The 25,525-nt window shown below is 37.3% G+C and overlaps 2 protein-coding genes across 4 annotated transcripts; both read right to left on the reverse strand.

The window, feature by feature from the left end:
* Positions 1 to 92: 92 nt before the first annotated feature.
* On the reverse strand, positions 93 to 12,566 carry LOC149019912 (uncharacterized protein At2g33490-like). 3 transcript variants are annotated; one of them, XM_089147916.1, is made up of 11 exons: positions 11,953 to 12,566; positions 9,285 to 9,357; positions 7,502 to 7,576; positions 6,746 to 6,807; positions 6,551 to 6,619; positions 5,587 to 5,615; positions 5,304 to 5,511; positions 4,983 to 5,213; positions 4,336 to 4,389; positions 3,156 to 4,182; positions 93 to 435 (listed from the first exon to the last, which is right to left on the reverse strand). In XM_089147916.1, the coding sequence occupies exons 1-11, from the start codon at positions 12,064 to 12,066 to the stop codon at positions 425 to 427; spliced, it is 1,953 nt and encodes a 650-aa protein (XP_089004042.1). In that variant the 5' UTR covers positions 12,067 to 12,566; the 3' UTR covers positions 93 to 424. The 3 variants fall into 3 exon arrangements, with proteins under 3 accessions (XP_089004042.1, XP_089004041.1, XP_089004043.1); XM_089147915.1 differs by lacking the exon at positions 93 to 435 and having other exon boundaries at positions 2,119 to 4,182; XM_089147917.1 differs by lacking the exons at positions 93 to 435; positions 7,502 to 7,576 and having other exon boundaries at positions 2,119 to 4,182.
* Positions 12,567 to 14,389: 1,823 nt separating this feature from the next.
* On the reverse strand, positions 14,390 to 24,997 carry LOC149019913 (pyruvate dehydrogenase E1 component subunit beta-1, mitochondrial). Its single transcript, XM_089147921.1, has 15 exons — positions 24,788 to 24,997; positions 24,276 to 24,349; positions 24,062 to 24,136; positions 22,753 to 22,833; positions 22,226 to 22,252; positions 22,055 to 22,117; positions 21,809 to 21,895; positions 20,958 to 21,083; positions 18,941 to 19,074; positions 18,234 to 18,306; positions 18,086 to 18,151; positions 15,829 to 15,867; positions 15,574 to 15,698; positions 15,363 to 15,477; positions 14,390 to 14,806 (listed from the first exon to the last, which is right to left on the reverse strand). Exons 2-15 carry the CDS (start codon positions 24,321 to 24,323, stop codon positions 14,738 to 14,740), a joined length of 1,128 nt encoding a protein of 375 aa, XP_089004047.1. The 5' UTR covers positions 24,324 to 24,349; positions 24,788 to 24,997; the 3' UTR covers positions 14,390 to 14,737.
* Between the last annotated feature and the right edge of the window lie 528 nt (positions 24,998 to 25,525).

Below are 25,525 nucleotides of genomic sequence, written 5' to 3' on the forward strand. Positions count from 1 at the left end.
CTAGATGAACTTCCTGACAATATTTTGACAGGAAATTCTTCAATTTCCCCATTATACTCTATGAATACTTTGGCTTCTGTGAATAATGTATGCCCTTAACAACACTACTCCCCACCCCCTCCCTCTTCCCAAATGGGTGTGCGACTGAATACATCTGTTTCATGAATACGAAATTTCAACTTTATTCAGCGCACTTTTGCTTAGTTTCAATTTCAATTGTTATCGACAGCCATTTGCACACAAAAAATTATTATCAGAAGGCTGCAAGGAATAAGGGAGGAGGAGGATCCAAAATAATACACAAGCATCGAGTATTTACACCACCTTAACCCTGTCGGGAGAGGATTTGGGTGAGGTCTTCCACCAAAACTGGTCGAAGGGTGTGAAGGCCCTATCATCCAATGCAGCATTCATAAACACAAAATCAATCCCCATCTGCACCCATAAGGACAGCCTTAGACTCATGGCGAAGAAAAAGCTAAGGAAATAGTAAAATAACGACAGATGAGTTATCATGGTTAACGACAACTATAACACAAGGAATCATGATTTCTTTTCAGCTGGTGTTGCTTCCACTGTTTGACCCACCTTATATGAGAGGCTCTCTCGTTGCTTCTTTAATTGATTTTTTTTCCAAATTATTGTCGATGTTAATTTAACAAATGGAAATGTCTGACTGGAGACTAATGATTTGGAAATCTCCTCAGAAAGAAATATAAAAAATGAATAGATTCCAGAGGAAGCTTCTCCCGGCAAAGGTATGATGAACTCAAACGAAAGGGAATTGCCATCCATATTCTTGTGATCAGTATCCTCAAAGCTCCCTTCAAAAGTTTGGAAAGGTATTTTCACTAAAGCGATCTCCATTTTAGTTATCACTCATTCATATCCTACGGCTACACTAGAGGAGAATTAGGTCACTAAGTCTCTGGATTTTGGAAGAGGCTATGTAGAGCCATTGCTGAGCAGAAGATGCCACAGCTCTATCACATCTGCAATTTTGGCATATATGTCTCACTAAGCAATTTTCTTCATTCAAAAGAAGAGAGCCCTCTGCTGTCAAGAATTAAGATAATCAACAGAGGGTAATATTTAAGGGGAGCTTCCCTGGACCTGGTGGAGGTCGGTCAATATATAGAATTAAATATTTCAGAGGTTAGTTTAAGATGTTTTCAGTTCATGAAAATTCCCAATGAAATGCAGATCTGCAAAAAAAAGAAAAGAATAATCATAGGGAACGAATCATGACATGCAATATGATTCTGGTTGAAGGGGAAATCATTTACCCAAAAAGGAAGGAGGTATGACAAAAAATAATGATGATGAACTTAAAAATAGATATTCCCATGAAACATTACTATGACTCTAGAAACTCAGTTTTCTTCTCTACCGCTCATATTTTAGGGTTCAAGAAATATCCAATGCTGGTAACAAGTTGTAATCTTTATTTTTCTGCCTTACTAATAACGCCATTTTCTTCCTAATGAGTAAATATAGTCATTGCACATGTTTTGACCTTAAATGCAAAATCCACAGAGGGGGACCTATGAAATTCAGGACAGATAGCTCCCAAAGAAAAAAAAAAATTATATATATATATATATATATAACAAAATCCAAAGGGAAAAATAATATGGTCAAAGTAGATGGGTAAGGAAAAGGAAAAGATCAAATGCCTCCACCACAAAACTGTTGCAATCCACAATAAAATCCAAAAGAAACTAATAACACCACCAAGAAAAGGGCAAAGAAAGTCCAAAAGCTCATATCCATCATTTAGCAAGCAATGAATGATATAGAGCCATAACCAATTTTTGCTTTTTAAAGTTTTTAGTTTCTTTTTCTTTTTTCCAAGGGCTTTTTAAAGTTGAATAAGCCTATGAATGGAATATGTATGTGTTACGCCCTTGATCCCATGGGTAAACCTTGTAAGGAGCCTCCTTTATTTTGGGGTACGAGAGCTGCATACAAGATTAAGTTAGATTACTCATCATTTTACTTTAAAATTCAACCATGGTTCAGTTGATTTGTTGACGTGACCCCCCCCCCTCCCCCCCCCCCCCCCAAAAAAAAAAATAATAATAATATATATATATACATGTATACAAAGTTCTGTATTTTTGGTTGAGCTACCTATTTTGGAGTTCTGTATTTTTGTAGACTGAGTTTACAAGGTTATTATCCGTCTATTGAAAGCCCCTCAGTTCCTATTTTGGCTATCGAACAGCCAGCCTTTGATTTGCCAAGCACGTAAAGCTTTGGAGGTTCAGCCAAGGCAAGAGACCAAAGTCACCCATCCCGCACCTCTTCTCTCCATTATTTCCTGTTTATAGTTTGTTTTAAGTTTTTCAACCTGTTTATTAGCCCCTGATACACCATCACCTTCAGACTCTAAACCTCCATTAGAATCTACACATCAGAATAAGGTCTCACTGTGTGAATCATCTTTCCCGATCACCTTCCTTAAACCCTAAGCACAGACCCTACTGCTGGAAGCCCTTCAATCGTCCATCCTCAAAAACTTTCCAACTGTCCTAGATTTTAGGGTTTCACATCCAGCCAAAAAATTCTTTGAAAATCACATCAAACCTTGCCCCTAGGCCTGCATAATTGTTTTGAATTTCCATCAACAGAGCTCCCATGTCTATATTTCTCTCCTCCCTCCCTTGAAATAACCTCTCAGGCCCCTGAAAATGATTCCTTTCTGGGGGTACTTATCAGGAGTGTCAAGCCAACAAATACAAATGCAAACCCATATTCATCACCATATACGGCCAAAATACGAATATTGAAAATTTCAAAATTTTCCATTTTGTTAAAATCAAAACTGCCAATCATAGGAAATTTATAGGTGAATTGACTTTTTGGCCTAATCCTTGTTTGACCAATCTTGTCAAACATGTAACCCAGTTCCATACCATTGGACTACAAGAGAGAGTGGAAGATTTACCTCGCATGGGTCAAAGCATATATATCAAGATATTAAAAATAAAAACAGTAACAGGAGTAATTATAATGTAAGATAGCAACTAGAGACCTAGCATTTAAACTTGGGAATAAATAGTGAAAAAGCAGCAGAGCACACGTGTAAACCAAACCAGATGTTAACGTCTGTCAAGAAGAAAGCAATGCAAGGGTTTTATCGGTTTCCTTACCTTTCACTTGCATAGATTGATCGACCACTTCAGAAGCAGTAGATGATAGTTGGGCATTTGTTAACAAAATAGGCGTCAAAGGAGGTGATGCAACTTTTTCAACATTCTCTGGACTTTGAGCATCCAAAAGCCTTGTTACATGCAAAGGCAATGCTCTCTGGCTGCTTGAAGGTATGGAGAAACTTCTAGAAACCGCCAGAGGAGGCATTGGCAATGGAGATGCAGAATTTGAGCTCAAGGTAGGTGTTCTATTTGTGGTTGAATACTCCTGACTTCTAGCAAACAAGGGGGCAGAGTGACCAACTAAACTTGAAGGTCTTGTGGACTTGGTGGCAAAACTGATTGGTGGCCTAGGAAGCTCATGAAGTTCACTTATTCTCGGTGGAGATATACGGTTAGGAGATGCACTTGGTGATACTTTAGGAGATGAGGATGACTGATGTGTTGGGACAGGTGAAACAATTCCAGCAACTAATTGGTGGTGTTCCGTTTGGCTGCTGGAACCACTAGCAGATAAACCAACCTTGGTTGACCAAGCTCTACTCGTTATTGGACCAGAAAAAGCGTTTCTTTTGACTTTTTTAGCATAAGAATCACTGCGCTGATCAAAATGTGGCAGTAAGAACCCTTCTGCAAAAGGGTGGGGTAATTTGGTGGAGGCACTATTGCTCTCCTCAAGTACTGACTCTGCTTTTACTCTGCTTGACAATGTATCATCTCCGGAACCTTTCTCATACTTCTTTGGTTCCAAGGGAGATGAATGCCACAAATTGTGGGTATGACCACCCAAACTTGTTTGCCTTGCGGGGGGAGTTGAATAACTTGACCTTGCAATTTCTGAAGTCTTTGCATCAACTGGTGTGGGTAGGACATATGTGTGAAACTTCCGTGTTGATGATGGTCTCATTTGTCTTATTTTTTCAGCCATATCAGATTTGTTCTCAGGTAAGATTGGGGCAGATTGGCTGCCCACCCTCGGTCCTCTACTGAAGGAACCAATATCTCTTAGGCCTTTTTCAGGATTCTCCTGTAAACAACAGAAAAAGAGAGGGATAAACCTTGAGAGCTAAAGGTGTTCCCTAATCAGATCCAACGGGTCAGACCAAAAAGTGCTCATGGCAGCTTAGCATTTTTTGGTTGTTTAAATGTACTCACGAGGATACTTTTGCCCAATGTTTACCTGTGCAACTTCCATTTTGGAAGCTTGGGGAAATGATACATCTGCTTGATCCAGCTGCATGGCATGTCAGACATATCAGTTCATTGGGTTTGAAGAGAAAAAAGAGTTTGTTGAACAGCAGAAATAACATTATAGAGTGACAAGCCTTCACACAAGCAGTACTTCATAACATCAACAAGAAGATACATTATATCAAACAGCTGAAACCACAACTGAAGGAAGAGCTTCACCATAAGGAAGTCATATCCATGACAACAAAAGGGTTTTGGAAACCTTTGAATGAAGCAATATGAAGTTCCGCATTTTTAAAACAGAACCCTGATGTATATGGAATCAAGAGCATCAGTTCCCTTTAATTTCTGAAAAATAAATCAAATCCATTTTGCTTTCTTCATCAGGAACTAAATTTTGCATATGTAGACAATTTGATGCAATTGTCAAAGCAAAGCACAGTTCCAACTTGTCAGATGCCAAAAAGATCAACCAATTTACAGAATAATAAGAAAGCCCCCACAGACATTGCCTCAGCTTAAAGCAAAGTGTTAACCATGTTTTATGAGTCCCCCACTGATTGCACATATAACAAGCTATCTAAACTACTCACATTTTTTCAAAGAATTTTCAACAAATTGAGAGAAAATTCAGACCTCCATTGAATTCCTTGACGTTGAAATATCTTGCCCATGGTCAGTCTGCCCATAGTCGAAACTCAATTCACCAACATCATTAGCATCATAACAGTCATCATCTTCACCATCATCCCCATAGTCATCTTCAAGACCACTGAATTGGTAATCAATGTGTTTCTGTTCCGCAAGTACTTTTACATGTGGCTCAACTGCCTCAAGAGACTGAAGTCCCTTCCTAAAGAATCTCAACTGCTTCAAAGCAAGAAATGAAAGAAAGATCACATAAAAATGGTCAACTGCAAACATGTGAAATATCTGAAAATTATGAAAAAGGTGAACCTGAGCTGCATGGTGTCGTGCTGCCTGTGTTAGAAGACTCCGTGATTGCCCTTGCTTCAATGACTTCAAACGAAAGACAAATAAAGTTGCCTCCTCATCATATTCATCATGAGCAGTTCGTAACTGCTGGGGAGAAAAGCTTTCGCCTTTTGTGCTTTTTGACCTTCCTTTTTCTCTTTGTGCCTCCACCATGTACTCATATACTTTTCTAAAGAGTTTCCACACATGCTAAGAAGGATATAGTTCAAAGGTGAAGAAAAAGAAGATGACAAAGCATGCTAACCTTTTCTCATCACACTGTCTCTTCATGTCCTGCACCAGTGAATAACAAGTATCATTCAATTTTAATCTAAGTAGTTAGGGGGGGGGGGGGGGAAGGGGTTAGTTTTTGTCAATACAGAGAACACCCAATAAATGTATTCTTATTTTACAGTTCAATACCAAGTAAACAGGCTAAGGAAATAGATCAAGAAACTTAACTAATTATATCTTATTTTTTGCACTACATTCAAGTAATTCAGCAATCCTTGAAGAAATTGTTTAGCCTCTTCGTTGGGCACCTCCAAACTCATAATAAAAATCAAGACTTGAAATCTTGACAACAGTAAGATTTTAGACATAAATACATTAACTCATCACTCAAGATCTGTTTATCTTCTAACAGCCGAAGAACCTCCACATTCTCTTAACAAAGTAGGACCAATCAAATTAAAAGTTTAGGATGTGTTTGGTAATGGTCTCAGAGAACAGTCCTGTCATTCTTTGTTCTCTGAGAATCAGAACGGGTGGTAGGTGGTGGTTAAAATATTTCATTTTTGTTCTTGGATAATGAACTAGTGAGAATAGTAGTTTAAAAAATGGGGTAAAGAACATGTTCTGTCAGGTGGAAAAACTTCATAAAACGGTCTCAATGTAAGGCCTCTCAAGACCACCCCCACCCTTACTCGCAAACCCCCTTCACCTTGCTCTCATGCCCCACACACTTACTCAAAAACTAGGTTTCTTAGACTCTTGACCCAACATGAAATATTTTCAGAATGTGTTTATCAAACGCTCATTTTCAAACAAAGGACGTTCTCTCAGCACAGACACATGTAAAAACTTTGCACCAAAAATGATCCCCAAGAATGGAAATGTCACCAAATGCATTACTTAAAAGTAACATTTATCAAAAAGACTAATTTCAGTTTTATTAAGGAAGAAAATAAAACGTATCTTAAGCAATAAAAGAATGCATTGAAACAAACCTCCACTGTCCGAAGTTCATTTATAAGAGATTCTGATGGTGTCGTAATTGTCTGGAAAATATGAGAGCGCTGAAACAATCCTCAAAGAAAAAGAAAGGCATGTCATTCGAATTATGAAATTGTTGTGTTCACAAAACTGAATTACTAATTACAAAATGAATGTAGCAGGGTTTGCATCATAAAATCAAGACTCACATAGTTATCAACAAACTTCTGAAGTTCAAACTGCACTTTCCCCAGCATTAACAATACCCTACCTGGAAAAATTTAAAAGGAACACAATTGTAGCTCCCAGTGAAATGCTAATTGTTGAGGGAAAAATAACAAAAGGAAAGTCCAGCTTCCAATATTGACATCCCCCTTTCCAAATAATTTTGGGATAATTACTTTCTTTCCAATATCATAAATGGAAACTGTAGGCAAATATACCAACCAAATCACTGACTTTCTTTCTTTTCATCTTCTTAATCTTTAAGGAGAAAATAATTTCTAGCAAATCCAGCAAAATTTCTAGCAGACCATAAAAATAAAAGAAAAATCAGGAAACACTGGGAAGTTTCTTTTTCTAGAAGATAATGATAAATTGCACCAATTTCATGAAAATATTTGTTGGAAAAATACTTATATGTGCACGACTATGATACCGAATGCAGCAAACAGAAACTACTTTTGCAAGTCCAACAAAATTTCTAGCAGACAATAAAAATAAAAGAAAATTCAGGAAACACTGGGAAGTTTCTTTTTCTAGAAGATAATGATAAAGTGCACCAACTTCATGAAAATTTTTGTTAGAAAAATAATTATACATGCAAGACTATGATACGGAATGCAGCAAACAGAAGAGCTTTTTACCCCCAAGTCAATTCTTCTGTAGATCTGAAGTTAAAAGTTAGAAATAGCAGTGAAACAATCACCAGTGTAAGTTGCAAGGTAAAGTCAACTATCATTTACCGCTGTCTTCATCATCATTCAATGCAGTTTTCTCCAGCAGACAGGCACCCATTTCTCGCAGTGACTCTGAAAACTCTGAAACAAGCACAATTATGTAAGGAAATTTCTTCAAACCATTCCATCTTTCTTCCCATTCAGGGTTTTGGTCATGAAATTCTTCATTCATCCCAAAAAGAAAACTTTGGAAAGGTCATTGATCAATTAATCACCAAGTTGTAGTTAAATAGGAACTTAAACAAAGTCATCAAAGTTTCAGCCGTCCCAACAGTTAACAGTTACAAAGGGAGGAGCGATTCTGGTTTTGAGTAAGTGGTTGGGCCGTGAACCTAGCTGTTGGAGTTGGGAGGACTTGGTGCCTCAAGTCAGCAGTAGTGAGAGCATTGTAGTATCTAAATTTTCCATTAGCATTCCCATTTATTTTACATTCAAGTCGTACAGCAGCATTATTTCGGAATTCTGTTAAATTGTTCATTCAATCAATCTCCAGAAATCAGTAGTAATTTTATCACCTGAAATTTGGGTTTTTTTATCTTCTTTCCCTCATACTCTGAGAATTAGATGAACCGCCCTAGGGCGACCTGGATCCTGCATTCCTTGCTGCCAAAAATCCCAATTCTCTGAGCACCAAAGCTGCAACTACTAGCAGCTAGCCATCACAGATTTCAATTGGATCTTCTTCACTTCGATCAAGTTGTCAATGATGTAGGACAAGTAGACCTCCCTGATCTTGACTTTGCATTCAGTTTCAGGTCTGTCAGGGTTCCCCAAGAGACACACTTCACTTGCAATCCTTCCCCCGTTGCTGGCTCTTCAGCCTTTTACTTCGGCTTAGGGTTGAAGACAACCTTTACCCACCCCATACTTACAATACTAATATCTATCTTTTTTTTCTTTTATTGTATCTCCTACGATACCCCTCCCCTCTTACTTTATCCTCTTCTGCTTGTAACTATAGACCCCCTAAAGTTTATCCCTGAACAATAAATCCTAATTCCTATGGCTGCCTTTAACCCTTCCATATACCATGTAGCCTCTCTCGTAATCTGGTTGTGTACCAGAATGCCACTACAACTTTGCAAATTCAATACATTTACTGTTTTTTGCCTAAGATTCTTGATGTGAGTCTTCCATTACTTGTGCAGGCCCCTAGAAATCCAAGATGAGGGTTTTGACCCCCAGATTGCAGCAAATGGCAGAGCAACAGTAAGCAAAATGGAGACGGAGTAAAATAGAATCACTAGATACGTATAAAATAAATATAATAATAATAATTAAAAATTTTGAAAAAGAGAGAGTAGGTAGCCATCCTTGCTTCCTCTTTCTCTTTTTTTTTTTTTTTTTTTTCCCGCGTCAGGGTGATGGGGCAGGGGAAGGTAGCTGTGTTAGTTTCCCAACAAGCCAGCATGGGTTAAGAGGCAGATAGACAAATTAATGGAAATTCATGGGCAAGAAAAGACAGCATAGGAACCTCTCCCTTCTCTTAAGTTTTGGCATCTGTATGGATTTCTTCATATATTTGGGACTTACTACAGAATGAACTTCAAATGGCACACGAAAGTACACATCTACCACTATGTCAGGCAGAAAATTGATTTCACATTGTATCAGCATGAAACATTCATCAAAAAATGAAAAAAAGTTTATCAATGTGCTGCTTTTCTGTACATATTCAGCTCCATAAGTAGTAAAGCTCATCACCTTGCCAACAGGGCACCTCTAAAGGTCCAAGGCAACTAAAGCAAATTCATCAAAAAATAAGTAATCTACGAAAGATGTTATGTACCATAAGCACTATTTGCTGTAGCAGCAGCTGCAGAAAGCAAGCTATCATAGCAATTTCTCATATCTTGCATACCCTGCAAACACAAACCGAATCAAACACTACAAACAAACACAGAGAAGAATAGAGGATAAGTATTATACACAAAGAATAATTATGCTTGAAAGCAGAAAGACATACAACAAATATCCAAACGCCAACATGGTGAAATGCTGGAAATGACCTAAAACGCTTGGAGCAGGAAACTTTGTACGTAGATTGAAATATGACAAAAAAGGCCAAAACACTGTTCACAGTACTGTTTGCATGAACAGTGTTATAGCCACATTTGCCTTGTCTAGGGGATGTTTGGTCCATCAAGTGGACAACACTTCTACCAAATGGTACCAAAGTTTAGTTTCATTTTCATTTTTCAAAAGCATATTTTACTTCATAGCAATAAAATCTTTGGAACTTTCTTATTTCAGTTCGATACCATATTCATTTCTTGGAAGTCTTTCTTTAGATAATTGGCAGCTACATTTATAGAAAGTTTCTTCCTTTCTATTTTGTAAAGCTTAGGAAGAAAGCACACAAAAAAGTTCATACCTAATGAAAAAGGCTCCCATCTTCAGCAGGATCTAAGAAGGGACAGACGTACGTAGCCTTATCCTGTTTCCAGAGAAGCAAGTACTTCCAAGTCTAAGCTGCTGGTTACTTAGTGGTATTCTTGAAGCCAAACCCTAACCCTAGCCTTCCCCCTTTGTTTTCTGGTTTTCCCCTTATGCACGCAAATTGATTGCCGAACACCTTCCCCCCCCCCCCCAAAAAAAAGGAGCCTCATAACTCCGTGTAGTGACCCTCCCAACCTGTTGTGTCCTTGATCCATCAAGCTCTTTCACCCCTGCATTCAGACCTTCGCAATTCCCCTAGTTTTTTAATTCAAATTTTCCGCAAATCAGAAACTACAAAACCCCTATTCCAGCAAACTAGCCACTACTTTTGTTCACAACTCAACCACAGATATCCCCCGCAGTGTGCTACTCTCAATCCCCTCTGCTACCTCATCCATCTATCAAAACCCTAATATCCCTCTAGCCCTATACCTAAAACCCCAAAAATGCAACTACAAATTCCAACTATTCTAACCATCAAAATCTCTTCACATTTTGAGGACTGCACCCTCAGCCGCCATCACCCTCGTTTTGAGAATCCGAATTCCAGCCATCACTTTTTGTCTAAACTTTGATCGAACCATGGCCCCAGACCCCACTTAATGCTTGATACCATCTCCAGACTTAATACCTATTATAAACCTAAATTCCAAAATTTACCTAAATCTGCCCAAACTGAATTGGTCCTGTAACAAGGTCCTGTTTCTGCTCCTAGCTCTTATAAGTTCTGAGACTACATCAGATAGAAGTATACCTATTATTGAGGGAAAGAGACTAATTTATTCATAAATGATGTCACACTATGTAATACTATCACCATTTTCGAGTAAACAAAAAACCGAACACCTAATTGTTAAGGTATAATTCATAAATTACAATTAAGCACCTTGTTTTTATAAAAAGCATAAATATATGTGTGTGTGTGTGTGTTTTCATAAATATACACATATAACACAGAAAATTTTCCATTCTTAGAATGAATCAAAAGTCCATGTTTTAGTTAAGTATATTTTCTTCCCGATAAATATAGTATATTTTGTTTTAGATGAGTAGTTTCTCACGTCCACCTCAGGCAATGCTCAATTCTACTTGACCAACATAAAGAGAATTCGTTTGTAGATAAGACAAATACTAGAATCTTAGTCATTTATTAGCATTATGCTATGCGTTTTTTAAACAACTAAGCTCAAAATCTCAATCAATGCCTACGTTGTGGCCAAGATACTTGGACTCCCATACAAATAAGTACATAGCCACTGGTTGGATTCACGCAGTGGCAATTTCATGTTTAGGGATCATATAATGGAAGACCTATGACTCAAGAGACAGGGTTTGAATCTGAGACAACTATATGGAAGACCAGCTTGTAGATCAATGAACCATCATATAACAAATATGACTAGTGCTCGTTCCTGTTAGGAAGTTCGAAGGTGATGGAGGCATCTTTTGGTCCTATTTGAACTGCACAATTGATTAAAACTGTAAAATAAACAAATGCAAATTTCTCAAATGACAAATAAAAGCCATTATTGAATAAGCTGGACACGTTTTGAGATAATGCAGCTCTAAACCTTGAAACACAATTACAACCCCCACCCCCACCCCCGGTGTCTCCCCCAATACCTAGATAGAAACACTTTAAGCCTTTTTATTTTGTCTTCCCAAATCAATCAACAAGAGATGCGAGTGAGTAGTGTTTCCAAGATCGCAGCTGATTGAAAAAGCCTTCAAACACCCAGTGGAAGGGGAAAGGTCAAGAGTTGCAATCAAAGAACTGGACCATCAAATGCGGGGCAAACCGAGAGGAATAATATTCAAACTCCTAAGGTGTCCAGCAATAGATATTATTAATTCCGAATTGCATGTTTGTAACTCGTAACTATCGAAATCTGCTCGGCAGGGAGCTTCATGTTTCCATGCTTAAAACTCGGGAAGAAAAAATCTCTCTCCAGATGGAATAATTGGAATATATGCTAAAATGACCCCAAAATAATACTTAAAAGAGACTAGGTAAGTACCTGTGCAGCCTGAGCGAGCTCATCCAACTGCGCTGAAGGTTGAAGATCTCTTTTCTCTTTCGCATCGTTCTTGTGAAGCGCAAATCCTTTAAGTTTCTTTAGAGAAGATCTCATTGCTTCCCGAAATCGGATACACACAAAACAGAAAACCTAAGGACGGCAATTAGAGAGAACAAATCCGGCCACTCTCATAAATAAACTAAAACCTAAGAATGACAACATGAAACGGAGTCGATCCACGCAATAACATCAGCAAAGTCAAAAACAGAGAATGGAAGTGAAAGAACACGATTTGAAAATTGAAACGAGGAGACGAAACTGAAACAAAGAATAATTCGCAGAAAATGCGCGCTAAAACAAAGATTGTTTATGTATCTGACTATGACATTCATAGGTTTTTCTTTGATTTCCAAATTCTCAGTCTATCTGGAAAACAAAAATAATACTAATAATAGTTTTTCTCCGTCGCCACAGTATTATTGTACGCACTATATACATTTCTACGAGCACAGATTATCGGAAAAATAAGAATATGTTAATGGACTATAAAGTGGAAAACTGGAGTTCTTTCTTTTACAACTTGTTTCTAGAAGTCCACGAGAAAATTTCGAGCCGTCCTTTTTCTTTTTCTTTGATTCGAAGTGAACTCGATGGTCAATATGACCTTAGAATCAGCATCATCGAGACATCCGAACCCATGATTTATTTATTCAAACCAGCGTCAAGGGTCTCAAAAAACCAAAATTTATCAGTCGATGACTCGATGCTGGTCCAAATCGTCTGAGTCGGAGAGTCATATTACTTAATTGAATAAGATTTCTGGACTTAACAAAAAAATTGAATAAGATTTAAGATTCTCTCATATGATTAATTTAATGTTTTTTTTTTTCTTTCAAATATTCAAATGTTGTACACGTAAGAAAATTGATGAAGCTGAAATTAAAAACGGCTGGAATTTTTATTGTCTTTTGACTAATTAAAGATTCTATACCACCTGTATATTAAATTCATTGGCTGACTTTAGTATAAGCGGTGTAAGCGAGGTGATTCTTCAGTGACATTTTTCTTCTAATGAAATTACTTGTTATGATCGAGTCAATTGTCATTATTTTTACTTTATTTGAATCAATTATGATCAAAATCAATATTATAACCGAATGAACTTTTAAGCAATGTTTAAAGTATTCCACGATATTATATGATACTAGCCAATACGTACATCTCAATACATCTTTCTACTAAATTACACTAAAAAACGTTTACCAAAGCGGTACAATACTCGATACAAGACGATATGTTTCTTAAAATCACTTGACCGATACGATACTCAATACCGATACTTTAAACCTTGCTTTTAAGCTCTCTTTTTTCCCTTGTATTAGACAAATTTGATAATTCATCAAATTTTGTGGCAATAATTAAGAAAGTTAATTCTATGACAAAAAAGAAAATTAGAAGAAAAAATTATATACAAAAATTAGATGTTATAGGTTTCATAACAAGGAATAAAAAAAAACCATGCCTACAAGATAGCTAAAGAAAGAGCAAAATTTTTCACGTTGTTCACTTGTTCATTTTATATAAAAGTGAAAATAATAATAATAAAAAAATGACTTTCTTGTGTATAAATAACAAGATTTTTTTTTTTTTTGGGTGATAATAAGAAGCCTATTTATGCACCATTATAAATGAAAAATAGATGGAATTTACAGTTCATGTCTTGATAATTTAGTGGAAAACCTCATCATGTAGAATAGAACTATACTCAATTACATGTTTGCCCATGTAATTCTAAAATGATAAACATGTTCTATTTAATTATTTGATAATAAAAATAAAAATTTAGAAGCAAAGCGACTTTATGGACATTTTATTGAAACAAAATACCAAAGGCTCATGAACCTTGAGTAAAATAAGTTTAAATTAAGTTTTGACGATCATTCGTACCTATAACTCCAACAAGTTTAACGCATTGAGCTCAAAAAGCGTTTCTAAAAGCAAACATTTTAGAAATACTTCCAATAATGAAAACACTACAAAATAATAAAATTTAATTAATTTTTTATTTTTTATTTTTTACTTATACTTCTTTTTTAACAAATTATATACACACCTTAAATTTACAAACCATTATATCTACACTCCTAAAATTCATACTAATACATTTACATTTCTTATTTTCTAAATTATATATCAAACACACCCCTACAGCCCTACTATTAGAATAATCAGATCATGTATCTATCCTATTCCCAAAATTCTCAACCATCCATGTTTCAACTTTCAGGGAAAACTATAAATAAAAGTAAAGGAAAAAATAAACAGAAGAAGAAGAAACAGGGTGCAGGGAGTCAAGTACGGGGCAGGTTGGGACGGGGAGGTCGTAGGGCAGAATTGTCACATGCAGGGTAAAACTAGGCAAAAAAAAAAAGCGTAATTGGGAAAAGTGGAATGGTCATTATTATATGCTGAAAAATATCCCACCCAACTTCTAAATCCCAACAAACGCATGGGCTGGGCAGGAGGAAGAATTTTAAGAATTCAATGACCGGTTTTCACTCAATTATGAGAGTGGGAAAAAAATTTACAGACCCTTCCTTGAAGTACGCCTGGACTAAATGTGTCCCAGCATCATCGGATGAGCTAGACCAACAAGACCAGTTGTCTTAAACCCTCCATTGATGAAAGGACTTTAAGAATAACGTGTAAGTTTTAAACGATCTCCAAAAGGAGTATATTAAAGTAGAACAAAATCAACTCTCTCTCTCTCTCTCTCCCTGCCAGTCTAAGCAGCAGCAGCCATGGGAACTGATCTGTAGCATGCCCTTTTTGCTGCACGAACAATATCCTCAACCTGTAAAAGCCATCACCAAAAGGAAAGTTAAAAAGTAAGAAAACACAGTAGCTAGCTAGGCTTCCTGCAGTATGCTTTGATTGCTTTCTAGTTAGAAGAGTTGCAAAGGGACTTGGCCACCCAGAGAAGTCATGTGGCAAACCAAGTGCGACACATGACACACGCACTAAGGAGGGGAATATCCATTCACAGGTTTATCACATCAAGAGAGGGGAAAATCCAGTATAACCCATTGTCACCTGAGACAAGATTCATAGGAAGCAAGTTTGGGTATCACAATTTACAGATGGCAATTTTACGAAAGTTTCATATGGACTTTCTGTATGGCGATCCAAGGGACCAGAACACATCTCGAATTCCCCAGCAGGAATTCAACCCAATCAGATGGTAATACCATTTAAATCATCAACATCTTGTCATCCAACCACTAGAATGTAGGCATAAAAGTTTGTGTGCTAACAAATCCAGAACTCCCATGTTTACCCCCATCCCTAAAAGGAATAAAGAACATAACTAGATTCAATCCCAAAATGTACCCAAAAAAACAGTAATCTACCTGTGGAACGGCAATTCTCTCAAGATTTGCAGCATAAGGCATGGGAACATCAGCTCCAGCAATCCTTTCCACTGGTGCATCAAGATAACCGAAGCTCTCCATAACAACAGATGTACTGTCAGCCAAAGCACACCTCATAAGCAAACACCAAAAGGGCTTAACATAACAAAATAATCAGCAGGCCCATACACATCACTGGAAGAAAGAATACCAGATCTCGGCACCAACACCATGCTGAGGGAACCCTTCTTCGAGAGTCACCAGTCTGTTGGTTTTCCTGACAGAAGAATTGATTGTGGCTCTATCAAGAGGTCGGATAGAGCGCAGATTTATAACCTGCAGTCACAGATCATTCATGGCTGCCTTCAGTGTCTCAATTTTTGGAGGGGGGAAGGAAAAAAAAAGAAGAAGACTTTTAGCTTTGCTCTGCAAAATTGATAATTCTCCCTTTTTATTAGGAAATTACCTCAGCACTAATTCCTTCCTTTGCAAGTAAATCAGCAGCCTGTTGCAAGTGAAACCACTTTTATTGTCACAATTATACATAAGCAAGAGGGAGCAACACAGCACTATGCATTGGCTGAACTACACAAGAACCCCTACACTAAAAGGACACCAGCTCAAGATAATAAAACCACACTTGAGAATACTAAAAGTGAAGCATGGTTCACATTCAAAACCCCCACCCCCACCCCCCCCCAAAAAAAAAAAAAAGGGATGATTCAGCTTCTCCATCACCGAGGTGGATCAAAATGCATGCAGCTTCAACAAGAATAGAGAATTACAAAAACATCAGGTTGGCTCTAGCTGGCAAAACAAATCGTTTCAGTCTACTTTGAGGCCCATCCTAGTTCCGAACCTAATTACTTTCCCTCTTCCTGTCCCCTTTGGTCTTATTTCTTCTCCTTGCATCATCTCTTTGTTACATTTCCTTTCTCTCACTATGTTCCCCTTGGTTAGAACCAGGTAAAAGGAAAATTGTCAAGTAAAATCGAATAGAGCCATAATAAACCCACATTGTTTAGGCAGAACATAGAAGACACAGAAGAAAAAACCCTCCCTATGCTTCAAATCCTCAGATTAAATAGTTAAAATGCTGATGAGGTTCTAGGCCAGCTTAAATTTGACAGAACATATGTCCATGCATTGGGTATGACCGCTAGAGATGTTATCATACAACATTTTGATAAATAAAAAATTAGCAAAATATGGTGCAGGAGTTTCAGTCATCGCTATAACCTAACAATAGACTTCCAAGGGATTATGAAAGACAGAAACACCGCCATCATGGAAATAGACAAGAAAGCCATCCAGATATTTGATACTATAGAGGATCAACAATTTGTACAGTGTTAAAAAGACACTGATAGTTTTACAAAAATGCTTGATCCAGATCTCCAAAAGTAGTCCCATTCCAATAAGGTTTGACTTCACACTTGACAGAGAAAGATGTAGGCACAAGACAACTCATACTTGCAACTAGAATAGAGAAAACTACATGATTAGTCACAATTAGGTTTATGTTTACAAAATTAACCACCAATTGTTTGATGTAACAAAAGTAACTTATGTTAAGTTTGGGTTTACAAGACTAGCCAAAACAGTTCGATTCCTCATTTGATGATTTATTTGGACAGTCTTACCCTCCTTCCTCCTCGTCTTTGCCGCTACTTTGCACCACCTTCTTCATCCCCCTCTTCTTTCTTCAAAAGTTGGAGAAGAAAGGACGTTTTAGACGTGGTGAGATACTGAGATATCTGCCATAGCAGCTGTTGAGGCACACAACAACTCTTCCCTTCGCGAACCCTGCCGTCCACCTCGCTTCTCTTGTTTTTTGCTCTTGCAAACCTTTGCTCCATCATCAGCACCAGAAAAAAGGGTGATTTCAGTCTTGCCCTTCTGAAGGAATTCCATACTGAACACCACCATTTGCTAAATGAAATTAATAGAAGTGGAACCCAATACTTCTCTTTCCTAAGCCCTACTTGATGAGATCTACTTCACATTTAAATGGAATTTAAATAAATCTTTATTCATGATAATAGGGTTTTGTCGAGTGCTTCTAAGATGTAGCAGGTGAAGGGGGAATGAAGAACAATGACTTTTGCATTTCTAGTTTTGACGTGTCGCAATGACGGTTTCTAATGCCCTGGATCTTAGCGATTTTTGGTGAAGTGTAATCTTGGCAACTCCATCCTCGGCAAATCTGGTGACCTCACCATCATTATTTCAGTTCAGTGGCCCAGTTGAATAGAATCTTGAGAAATTCTTGATGGATTCTAAGGCTTTAGGCACTTCTGTAACTCCTGCGCGAATGAGAGAGGGGAAGGGAGTGGGCAGAGCTAATAAGTTCTATGAAGAAGAAGAAGATGAGGTTTGGGCGAATAGAAAATGGGGAAGATAATTGCAAAGTATGAGGAAGAAGAAAGGGTCAAATCTGGTGGGAGTGTGCTGGTGGTAACAACGATAAGAAGCAAAAAGAGGGATGGAGGGGTAAAACAGTCAAAAGACAATTATTAACAAGTGATACTAATTTGGCTAATTTTGTAAACACACACAAAATAGGTTACTTTTGTTAAGTCAAACAATCGGTCGTTAATTTTGTCAACATAAACATAGATGCAGATAATCATGTAATTTTCTCACTAAAATACATGAGATGCAGCAATCAAGCCATTCAAACAGTAACATCAGATATAGCTATATGAAGGAACCGAACAAACCTGAAGTGCAAAACCGACCATCCTTGAGAAAGCAGTAATAGTCACATCTTTTCCTTCTCGTTCAATCTGGAGTTAAATAAAAGTGTCATAATTTACCATATAAAAAGAACAGCACCAACAATAAAGGTGGACAGAGAAGAAAACATACTTTTGCTTTCCCTATTGGCAGGCAGAAACTTGAATCAAGAACTTCTGCAGAAACAGGGAAAGATTCACCATATCTGCAGTAAAACACCCAGGTGATAACACCAAAGTCAAAGTTAATTTGGTCAATTTACAAATCTCACAATATGGGTGTCAATCTTGGACTGTGAGCCATCGAACAATAAATGGAATGGTTATTTATTGGTTCGAAGAAACCAACAGTACTACCGACCATAGTCATTATAGTTTTTTGTGGTTTAGCCTGGGAACCCAATGGAGCTGAATTAACCAGTCAAGCCAATAAGGAACCAATATGGGGGTTTATCTACAGTTATGTATTCACTCACTTGGACCACGCATATTCATGTTAAAATAACCCACTGAGTCCCCGAGCTTTATATCAGTAGTTATTCTCTAATTTTAAAATAGAATATGTAAAGATCTATATGAGCTTTAAAAAAAATTCTCCTTTGGCTTAGTTGACTGGTGGTATGGGATTTTGATTCATTTAAGACAGACATGCTAAGAACAAGAACCAATTGAAAGAATAGTCACTGCAAGTTTGCAACTGGTTCCAAGGTCTAAGCCTGACTATTTCAGATACAGTCTTGGCCTAAAAAGGTGTAACCAACTAGATACTGGACCGATTAACTAATATCATGCTAATTGACACCCCTATTTCACAATATCATAAAATATTGGACTACTCACAGCAATTCATTTTCAAGGAAAACAACAGGATCAGGGTCCCTTATAGCAGCTTTTAGGAGGCCACGAGCATCCTCTGAAGAGTATGGAGTCAACACTTTCAACCCAGGGCACGAAGCATACCAAGCTGCATAACACTGCACAGAAACCAATATTTCTTTCAATTTATAATCCTCAGCATCCTGTTAAACAGCTATCTTGGATTTAATTGTATTCATGATTGATGACAATGAGTTGAAAAGAATCACTACTACTTAAGTTTCAGAGTAGATCTTGCCCCCTCAACATTCAACTTATTTTAAATTGAAGAAATCGGTGAGATCTCTAACTCTTTTTATTTCTTCGTGCTATTATTTTTTGTGGAAGAAAGGGGATGGTACTTCATGCCCTCAGCCATATATTTAGGTACTTCACAACCTGAATCCCAAGCAGAGGATGCATAAGCACCTTAACCCAAGCAGGTCTGAAAAACTAAGGACATAATAATAGTTATTACATCCCTTCTTTTATCCTCCTGGCCAGTAATAAAGGGTTACTGGCATATAACCATGTCTAAATATTATGAATTTGCTATTATCATAAAATAGTAATCATCTTTCGAATGATCACACTCATTCATTCTTTGTAGAGAACTTGTTCATTGGCATATCCAATGTGCTTGTACATCTACTCTTAGTATTACAATTACAAGCAGGAAATCAATGAATATGTCCAACTTTGTCTTCCTCCAACTTTCAATATGAGTAATTAAGAACTTATTAATTATTTCATACGGGAAGGGAGAGGAGAGGGAGCAGGAATAAATAAAGTCAGTCTATGTTTTTCCACAAAAGTCTATCTCTCTCCTTCATCATCTAGTGAAGAAGCTACATGTTCACTGCTTAATAGGCCGACTGCCAACAGGCAGGAAGTGTTTTTTGGTCATTCCACAGAGGTGTTTTTGCACATTAGAATAATAAAAGAGATGTGGAGATGTCTAGGAACTCTCACAATTCATGCAGGCAGAGGCTACAAATCTATCTGTGGGACTTAATTATGTGTACATTTTAAGGCCTGAATGGGTTATAAAGGTCATGGGCCTACCAATTCTTGGGCTTTCTGCTGTTACTAGCCAGTTCTACTAGCCACAAAATGGGGCACTCAGTCCTACACGAGATTTTAGTTTTAATTTCTACTTGATCCTAAGATCTCTTCTTTTTTCATTTTTCCTTTTTTTTTTTTGGGGGGGGGGGGTGAGTGGTCCTAAGCTAGTTACTATTCACTCCAATTAATTTCTAGGACTTCCTATTTTTGGTTTTCTTTTCTTCAATTCCCAGAATTTGGAACACTTATAAATTTGGAGTTAAGTTGATTTAGAAAGATAGAAAGGAGTTCAATCTATAAATGAGGGGTCATATTAGCTTACAATGTGAAGAAATTGTTAATGAATGATTAAGAATTAAAAGAGTATATGATGATTGATTGGTGTTTTGCATGTGGCAATTCCTAGGTCACAGCCTGGTAGATTTTGCTTTTGTTTTATGTTTGCAGTTTGTAATGCTCCATATTCTAGTAACAGGGTCTTCACTGTGCTAGTTCTGTTTCTCAAAACCAAACTCCCAGTTTGACATCTTTATTACAGAACTGCAATGCCCTGTTTCTGTCACCTTCTCCAGCCACCTTTTAGCTTCTCATATCTTCCTCCTGCCAGCCATATTTTCTATTGAAACTATACTAGCATCCCTTCATATCATCATTCCCTTCCAAACCCAACCATGCCAACCTCATTCTCTCCAAGACAGACAATAATTCCCTTTGTACTGCAGAAATGTTGGAAAGTAACTGCCATAATTTGGGAACTATTGAAGCCCTTAAGAGGGGTACTCAGACCCAAAATTTGGCAGTCAGAAAATCTCCAAACACTGTCCTGCACTAGCTCTTGTGTGTTTTACCCCAATTTACAGAACAAATTGTTTAACACAACATTACAGTTTGTGGGCTGTCACCAGAAACCTCCTAAACCACAGAAAATAATTCATACCTGGGAGTGTTGGGCACCAACTCCAGCAGCAGCACCATTGGGTCCTCTGAAAACTATTGGTACATTGATCTGACCAGCTGACATATAGTTTGACTTTGCAGCAGAATTTATGATGTGGTCAATGGCCTACAAGAATCCAAAACTTAGACATGGATTTAAGTATCCAATAGCATTATACATCAATATACAATTGCACATGTCCACACATGCAAAACATAGGTCATAGATGAAAAATCATAGGTGACAAGGAAGAAAATTCACAATAAAATTTTTGTTATGAAGGGAACAATGTTATTTATAAACATTAGGACATTCATTTACATTTGAAACAGTAGGAATGGCATCTAAATTTTCCAAATAGAACTAGAAGCAGTTGTGATTAGGGTCGCATCACTGGGTGATAAGATCCTAAATAATAGAGTGCAAAGAAGAAAAACGAGAGCAGCAAAAGATAAGTGACATTGAATTAGTTCAGCCACTAATAACTTCAGTTGATGTAGTGAAGAAAACAATAGCATTTCTAACCCCAAGTAGTAGGGATAAATCCTTTTTTAAGAAAGGGTAACTTGCAGCTAATGCTTGTTAATTGAGTCATGCACTTTTGCAATGATGACGAAGTGCTATATACAGAAGTTCCCAAAGTAATCCAGGGCAATGGATCCCTTATCACAATGGCATTTCCATGGTGATAGCTGAATTAACAGATCCAATACCTCGATGCTTTAAGTACATGGTTCTGACACAGGACAGCCAAAAAGTTACTGATGAGAAAATCTGGAATCTGACTACAATATAACATATTGACCCAGTGACATTCGACCCTCACAACCAAAAACGTTGTGAACTGTTACCTGCATAGAGAAGTTAAATGTCATAAACTCTACAACTGGCCGAAGACCATGGTAAGCAGCTCCAACTCCGATGCCTGCAAAACCAGCCTATACAAAGAAACAAAGTATTCTGAGATAATAGTCACCACCAACATATAAAACAAGAATATTGCATTATATCAACAGGCGATGTTTTAAGAACAACAGTAACTGCTTCAGGATTATTTTGCAGATAACCATATAAGTAACTCATGCAAAAGAACCAACCTCTGTAATTGGAGTATCAAGAACTCTCTCAGGACCATACTTCTCCAAGAGACCTTTGGAAATCTGAGAACTCAGAGACGTCAAAAGCCCAACTTTTAGGGAAGTAAAGAGAACAAAAATATGTAGAATTAGTAAGGAAATTAAAGTTTCATTATCTGAGGAATGTCTAACCTTGTATGCACCTTGATATTCACCAACCTGCAACAACAAATTGGAGAGAGAATGAAATTGGATAAAAGGGGGGGGAACTACTACTGATAAGGTAAAAGATCACCTAACCAGCCTGCTTGGAAAGGAATCTCCAAGCAGAAGCTTCATTTGTGCCACAATGATATGGCAGTTCTTGACTGTTACATATCCATAGATTGGTGAGGATTGGGACACATGGAAAAGTAAAAAATAAAGAATATCAATGCACGAGGTTCCTGCTACTGCAGGGTCTAGAAGGGGACAATGGACACAGCCTCAGCCCCAGCTATACAGGGAGGCTGTTTTCATATTTTGAAGACACAACCTAATGCTTGCAATAGAGAACCATTCCCATGTCAAATACCAGAACCCAATTCAATACCCTTCCCAGTCAATGGTTGGATTTTCCAAATCATCCACACATGTGGCGCATTAGGTGGTCAGCCCATGGAGGCTTTGCTGGGTGGACTGACGCCAATAGAAATTCGCATTTTTGTTTCTTTAGTTACCTCTTCACCCATGAGAAAGACTTTAGAATCAGCAGACATTTCCTCGTCGAGTGCGGAGTTTAGAGCTTCTCGAACTGTCATCTATGTGATATTAAAAAGAAAAGCCAAAGAAATATAATCAAGATACAGCAGAATTAAGGAAGAATGTGCAAATAGGAATCTCTAAAAAGTTCACTCGTGACCATCATTTCACTTTGTTCCCAATGATAAATTCTCAGTAGTTCAGTAATGCCAATGAATTATTGTTTTCTATTGCCCCCTCTGTTCAAACATAATTTAGTATTTCACAATGTATCTCTTATACCATAGAAAAATAACATTAAGCTACACCTAGTTATCCAAAATCAACATGGGACTAGAAAACAGCAGAACTGAACAAACAAACCATTGAGAGTTTTAAAGAATTAAAAAAGACAGCAGGTTTGTACTGTTCTTGGAGTTGGTCATTGGCATGATATGCTGACTTAATATGTGAGTAATTAAACTCTACTCAATTTAAGGAAATCTTCTTGTTCTCTAAGGATTCTGCATGTGGACCAATTGGGTTTCAAGTTTTCTGATTCCATCAACACAATGCCTGGAACTTTCTCCTTCTTCCTTTTGTAGAACAAGAATCGACTTGTTCTTTTATTTGATAGACTTCCTTTTATCTTTCTTAAAATCTGCTTTGAGGAGAAAACAGAACTCCATAAATAAGTTTTAAAATGAGCACCACAAAATAATTTAATTTGGTTAAAACAACTGATGTTAGCAGTAACAAACCAAATAAATCCACTGACTTAGCCCCCTTGGTTTACCAATCGCATAAAAAAAAATTGCCCTGTGATCTCCATGAAACGAACTTTAGAACTAAGATCAACAGCTTCCCTCCAAAAGATATTAACTGTGAGAAAGAGTTACAACACCAAGAATAAAAATTAATGAAACCAGCTCTCTTTCTTCCTGATTGATGTCCCTACAAGTTCAAGGCCTGGGTACACGAAAGCAATATTCTGAAAACCTTTCCACTCGTGGAATCATCATCATTCTCTTCAGAGCCTGTATAAGTAAGCAGGAATACTCCTTCGGTCTCTTAAGCAATTATCCAATTGGTCATTTGGAAAGTGAAAAATGTCAACAGTGCATGGCACTGCCCAAACATATTTAGTATACGCAAAGGGTATAGGATGTGAACACAATGAACGTCAGAGCAATATGATACAACCCAAACTACTTGGTCAAACACATTCTACACAAAGATCAAAACAAATAAGTTTTGTAATCGTTTGCTAAGAAAATACAGCAAACAGTAAATAGGAGGGGTGAATACCTCTTTTGCTGCCGTCGAATAACATCTTGCCGCAGATAGGGCAGGTTGCATCCTATGCAAACATTGCTCGAGAATCTGATAAAAACAAATTGAACAACTAGATTAGATAAAAGTCGAGTCCTCAAAATCGATTAGCAGGCTGTTTAAGAGTCTGGATTTACGAGAACATAAAAGGAAAAGACAAAACTCATGTCAAAGAAACGATATGTTATACCGAAGCACGAGAGCCTCCAAAACCGATTCGCTTTGCAATTCCCAGCATCTTTCTTGGTTCAGTTCAAGATAGAACTGATCAGTGATCATCAAATAAATAAGTAAGTCCTCTAGTCAGTTCAATGGGATCAGGTTTGCACAATAAACAGAAAGAAGCATAGCAAACTAAGAAAAAGGAAAATCTGTGGTTTCGATTATTCGATAATGTTCAATTTAGAAATCCGCGGCTTAGACCCTGTTTCTTACGACCAAAACCAAGTTTTAAAACACGAATGGAATAAAATAAAGCCAACAGAGTTGCAATCGGCGTGAGAGGGATATGAACTACCTAATAGATAGAGATCTGAAACACGAAGAGGAGCCAACAGGAAACGGGATCCGGATATAAATGAGGATTGGAGATGAAAGTAAATGATGAAAAAATAAGAACATATTCAAATTAGCTTGAAAATTTTGAAAAGAACAATTAACGAATGACAAAGAACCAAAAGGTGTTACGCAGGGTGTTCGAACCTTTGGGAATCACAGATCAACGCGTAAATGATTCAGCGATGATGCGCTGCCGCCTGGCGGGGTGTTTGTGCGAGAGAGAGAGATTGAGGTGACGATGAAAATGATGAAATATCAGGCAAGGTCTGGTAAGTGGCAACTATAAACAGGATGTGGACAATTTTCGACGCAGACTTCTCCCCAACAGATATTCCTTACCTTTACTCAGATAACCTAAAGTCTCTCTTTTCTCCTTTTAAAATTCATTTTATGTACATTATATTTCTCTTTTCTTTTTTTTCTTTTTTTATTTTTTGTATGTGCACATTATATTTCTTTTGTGAGGTATTTTATGCTCATTAAATTAGATAATAGAGTTTACCAAAACAAAAAAAATATAGATAATAGAAATTATCAAACAAAAGATGATTCCTTTGGAAGAGGGCTAGGCATGCCACTCACGAGTTTGGATTACCTACTTGTTGGGGCTTTTTTTTATCACACATTTTATGCCAGATTATTTAAGATCTACCCAAGATCTTGTCTCTAAATTGTTTTATCATTTTTATATGTGAGTCCATACAAAATTTATTAAAAAAAAGTGTTAAGAGAGCACTCCCACATGAAGGTGATCCAAACTCGCCACTCACTACCTCACCCCTGTATCAATAGTTTGGATACTCTATAGGAAAACCCCTCCAATAAAATGAGCCAAATATATAGACCTAACAACCATGATTAAATCGAAATAATGTTGGCGAC

This window comes from Hakea prostrata, chromosome 3 (assembly GCF_041222555.1).
Source record: "Hakea prostrata isolate BN-2017 chromosome 3, UWA_Hpros_2, whole genome shotgun sequence".
In the NCBI taxonomy this organism is placed as follows: domain Eukaryota; kingdom Viridiplantae; phylum Streptophyta; class Magnoliopsida; order Proteales; family Proteaceae; genus Hakea; species Hakea prostrata.